Raw genomic sequence first — 13,149 nt, 5'->3', positions numbered from 1 at the left:
AAATTATTCACTTGGGTCAGTGAATGGATCTAACTGAATCACTCCAAATGATTCACTTGGGTCAGTGAATGGATCTGTCTGTGAATCACTCCAAATTATTCACTTGGGTCAGTGAATGGATCTGTCTGCGAATCACTCCAAATGATTCACTTGGGTCAGTGAATGGATCTGTCTGCGAATCACTCCAAATGATTCACTTGGGTCAGTGAATGGACCTGTCTGTGAATCACTCCAAATGATTCACTTGGGTCTGTGATTGGATCTGTCTGTGAATCACTCCAAATGATTCACTTGGGTCAGTGAATGGACCTGTCTGTGAATCACTCCAATTGATTCACTTGGGTCTGTGATTGGATCTGTCTGTGAATCACTCCAAATGATTCACTTGGGTCAGTGAATGGACCTGTCTGTGAATCACTCCAAATGATTCACTTGGGTCTGTGATTGGATCTGTCTGTGAATCTCTCCAAATTATTCACTTGGGTCAGTGAATGGATCTGTCTGCGAATCACTCCAAATGATACACTTGGCTCAGTGAATGGACCTGTCTGTGAATCACTCCAAATGATTCACTTGGGTCTGTGATTGGATCTGTCTGTGAATCACTCCAAATGATTCACTTGGGTCAGTGAATGGACCTGTCTGTGAATCACTCCAAATGATTCACTTGGGTCTGTGATTGGATCTGTCTGTGAATCACTCCAAATTATTCACTTGGGTCAGTGAATGGATCTGTCTGAGAATCACTCCAAATTATTCACTTGGGTCAGTGAATGGATCTAACTCTGAATCACTCCAAATGATTCACTTGGGTCAGTGAATGGCTCTAACTGTGAATCACTCCATATTATTCACTTGGGTCAGTGAATGGATTTAGTGTATCATTCCAACTTGGGTATCAAGTGTTTACTGTGTTACTGTCAGGGTTGGGAAGGTTACTTTTGAAAAGTATTCCACTACAGATTACAGAAATATATGTTGTAAAATGTAATTTGTAATGTATTCTGTTAGATTACTCAAGGTCAGTAACATAATCGAAATACTTTGGATTACTTCTTCAGCACTGGCAGATTACTTTTCACTTGTTTTGACTATATAAACAAGTAAATAAAGAAAATACACTTCACTGTAAAATTACATTCTCTGAAAAAAAGGCCTAAATATCTTCATTTCTTAATCTAAATTGATATTGTTTTAAGGATTTTTAGATATTTTTACTGGAAAACAATAACATTTTTGCAGTACATCTTCCTCCTAATATCAAAGATCTTGCTAGAGAAAAAGTAATGCTCTAAAGTGAATATTCTTAGAATTTCATAGAATTCATTATAAAATGTAATCGCACTGTCATTACAAAGATGCACGTAAAGGCAAGAAATAGCATTTTAGCTTAGCATGACAATTTACACAAGGTAAACTATTTTTGCTGCTCCAAACTTCAAAACCCATTGAGCTTACATAATTAAATAATTTTCTGATCGTATGTGGATTCTTTTCATTGAATGAGGCAGAAAATATATTATGTGTAGCTTTCTACAATGTTATAGGCTACATTGATTAGCATTTCCTGTTAAAATACCCCAACCACATAAAAAACATTGAAAAGTCATGCATAGTGAATTTTTTTGGATTTATGTTTAACTGTTAACTGTGTTTGTTAAGCTGTAGAAACACAATGTAACTATCCTATTAAGGTCCTAAGGGAAAGTTCCTCATGATGTCATATCCACCTTTTCCCTCACAACAGTGTGAAAGCACTCATATGATTAAAACAAATCATAAGAAAGTGTTTCAAAGCAGTACAAATGCTCCTCAGATTGCATCATTTATATGAATAAATGCTTCACAACTGAATAGAATTAATATTAATAAAAAAAAAAAATTACAATTAATGTAACTGTATTCTGATTACCAATTATTGTAAATATAGTGGAATAATATTTAGTATACGTAATCCTGTTACATGTATTCCGTTACTCCCTAACCCTGGTTATTGTACACTTGCATAATGGTGTTCACAGTCGTGAATATTCAAGATGAATACAATTACTCTATATACTGTATACTTATACACACACACACACACACACACACACACACACACACACACACACACACACACACACACACACACACACACATTGTAATATAACACAAGAACAAATGCCCTGGGAGCACAAATACATGAGTATAAAAGTAGACCTATATACAAATAAAATACAATAAAATGAAATAAAAAAAAAAAATACATTTTGCAACTTTTTTTTATTGGTAATTTTTTGGATTAAGACTTTCTAATGGAATTTGTAATGATCTGATATAAATTGATATTACAGTATTATCGAATTATTTTGGTGAATTTGCCTAAAGGACATTTGCAAAAATTAACATTTATTCATAGTTTAAAAGAATGTTTGAAAGTATATAATCCATTATTGCAGCGAGTTCACATGTCTGCGCATGCGCGTATCTGATTAGCTCTTATGTGTGTAGTGGTTTGTTGGCTGCGGAAGCTGCTGTCATATGATTCGGCGTAAGGAAGGATATAATGTTTTTCCAAACCTGTGGATGAAAGTCATTAATAGGTGATTTATTTTACAAATAAACGCGCTAATACTCATTCATCTGTCGATCAAAAATAGCCTGCTGATTTACATCGTTGTGCTGGTTTGTGAACGGTTACTTTAAGTGTTGCAGAGGCAGATGTTGCGTTGTATGGGTATCTAAACACTCTTGCGGCCGTTTTTCGTGGTTTTAACAATTTTAAAAAATGTATCAAAGTTTTATATTGTGTCATAATCGCGGGAAATGAACAGTGTTAATGTGCTTTTGTATGTACATGTGCGTGTGTGAGCGTAGATTTGTATTCTTTCACAGTAACTCGAAGGATCATTTTGTTTTGTAGTCACATGTTTTGCCATGGTGAAATCCTTGAAAGATAGTTTAAAAATCAATTCACTGTTAGTCAAACAGTAAATCTCTTAAATGTAACAAAAAATGTAATTTCACGTGAGACCTCCTTTTGTCTAGATTGCAAGCACTGATTTAATCAAGTAATTTATTTTGTTATGCATCTTAACATTTCATTTCCATTTCAGAAATGGTGGAGATAAGAGTATCTCCCGATTATAACTGGTTCAGAAGCACTGTACCACTTAAAAGAGTAAGTCTTATCTATCTATCTATCTATCTATCTATCTATCTATCTATCTATCTATCTATCTATCTATCTATCTCCCTCCTCCTAACAATCGAGATGGTCTATCATGTTAGTGACAATTTTTGTATGCGTGGCCTCTCTAGATAATCGTGGATGATGACGACAGTAAAGTCTGGTCCTTATATGATTCTGGGCCCAAAAGCATCAGGTGTCCAATCATCTTCCTCCCACCTGTGAGCGGTACAGCAGAGGTTTTCTTTCAGCAGGTGCTGGCTCTCTCTGGAGGGGGTTACCGTGTTATCTCGGTATGTTTTGTCATACATCAATCTCAAAATGTTATAATTATGTATATTAAAAGGTTTAGCATCACTTTGTTTTGTTCATATACATATCTCATTGTTTGAAATGTATATTTTAGTTTATTGGTAAAGTTATATGAATTTAAAAATTATGCTAGTCATAATAATGGACCATTTCAAGGACATAAACAATAACAAAGGAATTATAACCCTACTGTGCATGTCTGGCCCTGAAGCATTTCTGGTAGCTGCAATTTTTATTACCCAGAATTAAATGGGGTTTATAATCCTGTCAAAATAAAATGACCAGCACATGATTTTAGAGACTAGCTAGCTAAAACAACAAGCGAGATATTTGCAAAACTGAAAATAAACAATGAGGTGTCATTACTGAATCCTTTAAATAAGTCTCAGAGTCAACACATTTTCTCAAAGAGCGTCAAACGTTTACCTGAAGTGATTTATCCAGACATGTTGTTGATACTGAGCATCTACATGAGAGGCAATGAAAGGTTATCGTAGTTTAGATGGAATTTATGTGCTTATTTGAAAATGTGCTTTTTAACGATTAAATTATTATTTTCACTTCATTATGTTTAGATTGAGTAGGTTTTGATGCTGGTAAAATTAGTTTGTAATGTAGACCTTATGCCAAACTGAATGACGTTCACAGCGATAGTAAGTTATCTCTCCCTCGTGTCCTGCAAAATCAGGTCTGCTGACCAGCAACAGAGCAATAGTCAGGTGGTCACCCTAGATGCACCAATACCACTTTATCTCTTCTGATTCGATACCTGAACTCTCAGTTTCGGCCGATATCAATCCCGATCCGATACCAGGGTTGTTTTTTTCCTAATCAGTTTAATATCTGTACCTCTCGGTGTGGAACTGATTTATATATATATATATATAAGAAACACAAACCTCTAACTACACATTATTTCAATATAAATGTTTAGCCAATTAAGAATAACTTTATCTAGTCTACTGCAGGATAATGCAGGAGCAAAATTAATTTCAGCAAAAGTCTTCGGTATATAGAAGCCAGTTCCCCTACGACTCAGTACATTTGACATTGTGCCACTAAGCTGACGCATATGGGAAGTGTCCTTATACACTACCTAGTTGAAACCTTTCTACAATAGCACCAATTCTAATATTGCTTATGGTGTTTGAACCCTGAACTTTTAGGTGCGACGCTGTCCGCCATAAAAGCATCTGCGCAAAAAACATTCCTCCAGAATTTTTCTCTTTCACAACAGCGATTCATCTCTTGTCTAGAAGCCCTCTACTACTTTGCCGTCGACATACACGAGTCAGTGGGCGTGATCTTCATGACAACGAGAAGACTCTCCGCTCCCCTGCAGTGTTCTGCCGAACATTTACTCCGCCTTGATGCTTCGCTGGACAACGGGCTGCTTCAGCTTCCTGATTCCCAGCAGCGCTTTGACAGGAGATTTGTATCCTTATTAGCTATTGTGCTATTGTTCGCGTCTTTTTAAAGTTGTCGTTCCGTAAGTGTTTTCTTATGCAAGGGACACATTCCGCCATCAGATCAGCATGAGAGCTACTTTCGCTGTCTGGGCCGCGCCCACACAGAGACCGCTCACATAGAGACAGACTGCCCTCACTGTGAGGGCATGAGTCACAAGATGCTTCGCTCACGAATCGCCCTCTTTCTGAGGGACGGTTCAACATTACACGCCCTCCCACCCGCCTCTTCTGTGATTTCCCCAGAGATCACATGAGATTTGTAAAGGGGTTAATCCATACTATATGACTATAGTTCATATATGAACATTCTGAGTGTTCCCCTCCTGGCTGACCATGAGGGTCATTCAATTGCGACATACTTATGTTGGTCGCTGACCCGCTGGGACGTTTCCTTTGTGGAAGGTTATGTCGTGTAGTCTGGCATGATGGGACTCTGTTCCCCATATGTGTCAGCTTAGTGATGCAAAGTCAAGTGTACAGAGTCATAAGGGAATGTCTTGGTTACATACGTAACCTCGGTTCCCTGAGACAAGGGGAACGATACATTGTGTAAGTTGGCTGCACTACAAGACTGAGAGTTCTTTGAGGTGTGAGTGATGTGCTCTTTGTCCCTCTGTCAGAAAATGTGGAGGAATGGTGTTTGCGTTCCCGCTTTTATAGCAGACAGCTTCACGCCTAAGCTTAATGACGCAATGTCTCATTCCCCTCGTCTCAGGGAACCGAGGTTATGTACGTAACCAAGGCATTTTCTTTGCACATCTTTTTTCAACTTGTATTTGGACTTAAAAGTAGTTTTGAAATTCACAAAGCTATCGTTTTTCTTCAATAGACTTTGAATAAATGCATTAATCATATGGACTGCTTTAATGGTGCTTTTATGTCATTTTTGGAGCTTGACGGCAACAACCATGACTAACATGCAGTGTCAGATTTGGATTGGGCTTGTCAGACTGATACCTGATCCAGTTAAAAAGTATCGGATTGGTGGATCTGTAGTAGCTTCTATAAAACTCCAGCTACTCTGAGAACTTATCAGTGCGAGACTGCAGATATTGCTGACTTTTGTATGACAAATGGTTTTCAGGTTCCTCATTTGTGAATTGCTTTGGATAAAAGTATCTGCTAAATGACTGTAAATGTATTTGACTTGTGCAGCTTTATTCATAATAATGGGTGTGATCTATAATAATTTTTAGAGCCCTTAAATAATCTGACTTTATTAGCCAGCTAAAATCTAAACTATCAAAATTGCTATTAGTACGCAAAAATGTCATCCACCTACCAGAGAAAAAAAATATGCTACAGTTGTTAGTAGTGCACATTTCCAGCCGTCTCACTTCACTGCAGCGGTTCATGCATCCATTTGTGGTCGCTTTTTCGGAAATCTAAACACTTTAATTTCTGTTATTTCCAGGCATTCAGGGAGCTTCCAGCCACCGAACAACATGGTCCACATTTTAATACTATTATAATCGTATTAATGCTATTTACGTTAATTGTGTTAAAGTAACAATGAATGAAGTGCCTCTCGCTGTTCTTTTGAATGAGTTTGACAACTAGCCAGAAATGTTCAAGGGATAAAGACACATCACTACCTTATATCGAGGAATAGCCCTTGAAATGGTCTATAGGCACTCAGCACAAGTACAAAGATAATGTTCGAGACTGTAAAATGTACTACTCTAATCTGAATGGTTTGGATATAGAAAAGCCAGTGTTGTGATATCCACAGATCCAACAACACTTAAACAGCTGTCAGATCACAGCATGAAGCATCACAATAAATTAAAGAATGACTATATTATTATATCCGCTCCCTGCTGCGATAATACCTTTTTATTTTCCATTGTTTCGATCCAATGGGTCATTGTCCGATATTTATTGCAATAGGCTGTTTATTTTTATTAATTGTTGATTTATCTTTTATTTTAATATCAATAAAATTTCATACCAATAAAAAAGGTAAACCAGTTTGGTTTTAACTCCACTATTTTGTGAAACGTTAATATATGTTTTGTTATTTGTTTTTCTGGTTTATCTTGATATTGCTGTTTTCCAGCTCCAGTATCCTGTCTACTGGGATCTTCTGGAATTTTGTGATGGATTTAGGAAGCTTTTAGACCACTTACAACTGGACAAGGTATGATATATTTGAATATGACCAATGGGAATAACTCTTTCACAACTCTTACAACCCTTTACTCTTCTTCTGTTGGTCTGTCTGTTTCTGTGTAGGTGCACTTGTTTGGTGCCTCTCTCGGAGGATTTCTGGCTCAGAAATTTGCTGAGGTCACACATAAATCTCCCAGAGTGCACTCTCTGATCCTGTGCAATTCATTTAGTGACACATCGATATTCAACCAAACATGGACGGCAAACAGGTAAAGATTTGCACTGAAAACCGTGTAGGTGTTAATGTCTCCATCCTTGTGCTTACATATTATTTTTCTTTTCTAGTTTCTGGTTAATGCCTGCGTTCATGCTCAAAAAGATTGTTCTTGGTAACTTCTCCAAAGGACCTGTTGACCCAGAAATGGCAGATGCAATTGACTTTATGGTTGATAGAGTGAGTACTTCCACTATACTAACGCCGTGTTCACAGCAGTCTTGTGCAATTCATCTTTTTCAGCACACTTGGTTGTGATTGGTTAATGATGTGTCTAAACTGTACACCTATATACATAAACGGCAGTTTATTAATTCTTTCCTTTATTAAGTTATTAAATTTTTTGTAGGGAACTATAGGTTCAGTTAGAATTATTTTGATTTGCTTTTGTGTCTTATCTATAATCTCCTGATTTATTTTAGTGTTGTATTGCACTCAGAGCTGCTGAGTTCAGCATGAGCCTCGCAGCAAAAATAGGCTCAACGGTGAAACTATCCGCTCACTGCCACGTCTGGGATGCATCACCACACCACTCAAGTTTGCAGTGGGAATGGTTTAATTTGTTAATATGGGTGCCGAAATGATAACGCGGCGCTCACGCCCTGCTCATGGAGGATGTATGAACCCAGCGTAACTGTGCTTTCATTTTACTGTCATCATGATATATTAAGCAAAGCACGTCTGGCTGCCTAGTAAAAATCTCAAATGCCCCAGCATTGATACAGATAGAGCTGTGGCCTAGCATGTAGCACACATGTTTCAGTCATGTTGTGCCATGGTGGTCATGTGGGAGACTCTTAAAGATATAGCCATTTTGGCAGAAAGCAAAGTCTTAATTTTAGAGGATTTGTATCAGTCTGTTAGTTATTGAACAATTAGATGCATTTTCTGTCCTGCATGGAGGCAAAAAATGTGTGCTGTAGTGAACTTGATTTTGTCTAATTAAAATAGAAAGCGTGTTTGGAAATAAAGTGCACATTTTATCTATAGGAATACTTCACCCAAAAGGGAAAATTCCACCCTCATGCCATCCCAGATGTGTATGACTTTCTTTCTTCTGCAGAACGCAATCAACAATTTTATAGAAGAATAATTTGCTTTTTAGGTCCAAACAATGCAAGTGAATGGTGACTAAAACTTTGAAGCTCCAAAAAGCACATCAAGGCTGCATAAAGCAAATCCATACGAATCCAGTGATAAATGTCTTCTGAAGTGATCTAATCAATTTTGGTTAGAATCTGATCAAAATGTAACTCCCTTCTCACTATAAATCTTGACAGTAGTCTATGTGCATCTTGAAGCTTCAAAGTTTTGGTTTCCATTCACTTGCATTTTATGGACCTACAGAGCTGAAATAAAAATCTGAAAAATCAGTGTTTGTGTTCTGCAGTCATTCACATCTGGGATGGCATGAGGGAGAGTAAATGATGGGAGAATTTTCATTTTTAGGTGAACTATCCCTTTAAGTCAAACAAAGTTGTGTCCATGTAGTTGAGCTAGATTGATGTAGTTCTAAATATATTACATACTGATTTGTGAAGAGCAAATTTGTTTCACTCTTTGTTGATTTGCTAACAAAGTGAGGTCTGTTTGTTTGTACTTCAGTTGGAAAGCCTAAATCAGAGTGAACTGGCCTCACGACTTACGCTGAACTGCCAAAACTCCTATGTGGAACCTCACAAGATAAAGGATGTCGCCATCACGATAATAGATGTAGGTTTAGTGCCTTTTAAGGCCTTTTTTATGTAAAGTTGTGCCACTGAACATGGCGCAGTTCAGCACATGGTAAGAATTACTATATTTTCACCACTTTTTCCTGGTTTTACATTCTCCCCTAGGTTTTTGATCAGAGTGCCTTGTCACATGAGGCAAAAGAAGAAATGTATAAGCTATACCCCAACGCTAGACGAGCTCACCTCAAAACGGGTGGAAACTTCCCCTATCTCTGCAGAAGTGCAGAAGTTAACCTGTACATTCAAGTGAGTTCACTGTTTCAAGTGTACTTTGATCAAAAGGAGTTTTTCAATAGCTGATGACAATTTTTAAAAATGGCAGAAATAATGCTGATATGCACTCACTGAGCACTTTATTAGGAACACCTGTAGACCTAATTATTCATACAATTATCTAATCAGCTAATTATGTGGCAGCAGTGCAATACATAAAATCAAGCAGTTACGGGTCAGGAGCTTCAGTTAATGTTCCGATCAACCATCAGAATGGGGAGAAAATGTGATATCCTTGATTTCGACCGGTGCATGATTGTTGGCTCCTGGCGGGCTGGTTTGAGTATTTCTGTAACTGCTGATCTCCTGGGATTTTCATGCACAACAGTCTCTAGAATTTACTCAGAATGGTGCCAGAAACAGAAAAACATGTAGTGAGAATGGCAGTTCTGCAGACGGAAACACCTTGTTGATGAGAGAGATCAACGGAGAGTTGCCAAACTGTCAGGCTGTCAGAAAGGCTACGGTAACTAAGATAACTCTGTACAATTGTATTGAGCAGAATAGCATCTCAGAATGCACAAAACGTCAAACCTTGAGGCGAATGGGCTACAACAGCAGAAGACCATGTGGAGTTCCACTTCTGTGAGCCAAGAACAGAAAAATTAGGCTGCAGTGGGCACAGGCTCACTAAAACTGGACAGTTGAAGACTGGAAAAACCTGCCGGGTTTTATGAATCTTGATTCATAAATCAAGTGAGGCACACCGATGGAAGGGTCAGAATTTGGTGCCAACAGCATGAATCCATGAACCCAACCTGCATTATGTCAACAGTCCAGGCTGTTTGTGGTGGTTTAATGGTATGGGGAATGTTTTCTTGGCACACTTTGGGCCTGTTAATACCAATCAATCATTGATTTTATGCCACAGCCTCCGAGTATTGTTGCTGACCTTCATGGCCACAGTTTACCCATCTTGTAATGGCTACTTCCAGCATGATAATGCACCATGTCACAAAGCAAACGTCACCTTAAACTGGATTCATGTACATGAGAATGAGTTCACTGTTCTTCAGTGGCCTTCCCAGTTACCGGATCTGAATCCAATAGAACACCTTTGGGAAGTGGTAGAACGGGAGATTAGCAGCAGGAATGTGCATCTGAAAAATCTGCATGATACAATCATGTCCGCATGGACTGAATCTCAAAAGGAATGTTTCTAACATCTTGTGGAGTCCATGTGTTTTGAGAGCAAAGGGAGGCTCTAGCCAGTATTATTATTGTGTTCCTAATAAAGTGCTCAGTGAGTGTATATTAACAATTTATGACAAATGAGACCAACACACAATTTCTGAAAATAAATTAACATTGAAACATTGATTTATTGACTTCGAAATCACAAAAAAATATAAATTGATTATTTGGCATAATAATCAATTTATTCAATAATTGATTACAGTTTATCACACTATGACTTCCTGAGACCTAGGAATTAAAACAATATCTAGTTATATTGTGACTTCAGGTGCTTAATTTTCACCGCTACTCTGGTTTTCACTCTATAGATACATCTGCGTCAGTTCCATGGGACGAGGTATGCCGCCATCAGTCCCGAGATGGTCAGTGCAGTAGAGCTGGAAGTCCAAAGGACAAATCTGAGTAATGACAGCGAGAGTGATGGTAAATCATAGAGAGAGACCCCCAGGCTTCATCATCCTGCTACCTTACCTGTGTTAATTATACAGCATTCAAAGAGATCACATTTTGGTATCCTGTTTTTCTATGACCTTAAATGTGAATGGACTTTAAAGACATATTTTTACTTTATGGAAAATAAACAATATTTTGATAATTATTATGGCTGTAAATAAAGTTAAATTGATTACATGTTTAGATTTTCATAAAATGTAATATTTTGACCCGGTTGCCTGACACAATATAAATCACGCCTGTCAAATGTTTCACTTTTTATTTCTTGCACGGAATTATTTTTTTTTTTGTATGTTGTCAAAATGTTATTATCTATGTTACTCATTTAATTCATGCACTGATAAAAATGTAAACCTTTGTTTCCATATCATGTATCGGGAAAGCTTGCTTTGGAAACCAATCTTAATAAAAATGTGTCATTTATTATTTACTCAAGTAAAGCTGTTTATCCACAAAAATTATGCAATCATTGATTAATATGGTCTAGACTCTAGATTAACACATTTGGTTTGACCACTCTAATTTATAATGTTGCAGCTTTGTTTGTTTTCCCCATTGAGCACCACCTGCTTAAACTTTGCATATGCAAAACTCATCAGAACTCCCATCTGATGTTTTAAATATATAAGCAGATTTGTTGTGTGATGTCATAGATATCATTTTGTCCCTGTACCCTTCTTACCTTTCATTAATGATTCTGTATTGAGTTTTTGTGGTGCAAGTGAAATGAGAATTTTGCTTTTTCTGAAGTAAATGTGATTGCCTGAGAAAAATTCTGCACCATTATTGTAGGCCATTGAAGATGGTTGCCAGGGCAATGCTATGTGGTCACTATGGTATTCTGAGTGTTTTTTAGATTGTTGCCATGTGTTTTCTAGGGAGTTGCTTATTGGCCCAAGTCAGAAGAGCCTAGCAATAGAACCTGTAGCGTTTTTAATTAGTAACCCTATCATTAACACTATATACTGTAGATTGACTGCTGTCTGTCAGCCTTCACATTCGAATTTGTGCAAGCAATTTCAGTGAACATGACGGGTGTTCTTACTGACACAGGCTTCATCTTGGCTTGCAGCTCTTATCTATCTGCCAAGCCAAACACAAATATGACACAGGTGATCAAAAGATAAACAAGAATAGGCCTGTTCTGTTGCATATGTCTACATTTAAATGATGACCATAGAAATATTTGAAAGCGAAAGCTCCAGTAGAAGCCTTTAATAGAATCCGTTAAATGTTCTGATGTAGGTCAGTTCTCTCATTTGCAAGTTCAAACACATTTGATTCCTCCAGGAATCCTAACAATTGAGTCATTAAAAAACTGGCAATTTCTGCTTTTATGAACACGTTGCAAGTTAGATCTACTGTAACTGTTCGTTCATGCTAAATAGTGGCTGTGTTTAGAGCACGTTTGTGTATAAATATATTCATTGACCTGAGAGGTTTTTTTTAGACCTGAAGTCTCCTGCAGTAGTTTACTTCACATTATAAAACAACCTGCAAAATGTACTTCTACTGTCTGCAGTTTTTAAGTCAAGGATAAGCCGCTTGAGCATTACCAACTGGATGATTAAATAGTTGGAATCAAATCCCATAGACTTACATTGAATGAAATAGACATTCGAGCTTATGACATTCCAGTCCCTAGAATGAAATAGCAGCTGATCCGAACACCTTTGCCCTATAGCGTCATGAGTCTGTGAAACCAAAAGTCAGTTCAAACAGAACAGCTAAATCTACAGACATGATTTTGTATCAGGATATCAGATGGTAGTACAGTCCTATAGAAATTACGGTTTCATTTCCAAGAATTACATTTAAATTTAGAGCAGTTTCCTGCTGACCACAAATGGTCAATTTGTTTAATTGGTATCTTTATGTCATCGGTATTCAAACCGGGGTCTGTGGCATGGGAGGCTAATGACTACAGCCTCTAGCACCAGTCACTAGTGCCCCTCTTGGGGCCAGGGGAGTGAGGGTTACACACTGCACAACTACCTACCAACTGACAAAAGTGATACTGATTACTTAAAGGGACAGTTCAACCAAAAATGAAAATTCTCTAATCATTTACTCACCCTCATTCATCCCAGATGTGTATGACTTTCTTTCTTCTGCTGAACAAAAACAAAGATTTTTAGAATATTCTAGCTCTGT

The 13,149-nt window shown here is 37.5% G+C and overlaps 1 protein-coding gene across 1 annotated transcript; it reads left to right on the top strand.

Annotated features, from left to right (window-relative positions):
* Positions 1–2,468: 2,468 nt before the first annotated feature.
* Positions 2,469–11,778, top strand: spg21 (SPG21 abhydrolase domain containing, maspardin). The gene is made up of 9 exons (XM_052151037.1): positions 2,469–2,585; positions 3,099–3,163; positions 3,304–3,465; positions 7,013–7,093; positions 7,189–7,334; positions 7,411–7,519; positions 8,945–9,052; positions 9,178–9,318; positions 10,851–11,778. The coding sequence occupies exons 2-9, from the start codon at positions 3,101–3,103 to the stop codon at positions 10,974–10,976; spliced, it is 936 nt and encodes a 311-aa protein (XP_052006997.1). The 5' UTR covers positions 2,469–2,585; positions 3,099–3,100; the 3' UTR covers positions 10,977–11,778.
* The last annotated feature ends 1,371 nt before the right edge of the window (positions 11,779–13,149 follow it).

Source organism: Xyrauchen texanus, chromosome 2 (genome assembly GCF_025860055.1).
Source record: "Xyrauchen texanus isolate HMW12.3.18 chromosome 2, RBS_HiC_50CHRs, whole genome shotgun sequence".
NCBI classification, from domain to species: Eukaryota; Metazoa; Chordata; class Actinopteri; order Cypriniformes; family Catostomidae; genus Xyrauchen; species Xyrauchen texanus.
Note: the sequence above shows the minus strand (reverse complement) of the source record. Positions and strands in the feature narration are given on the sequence as shown.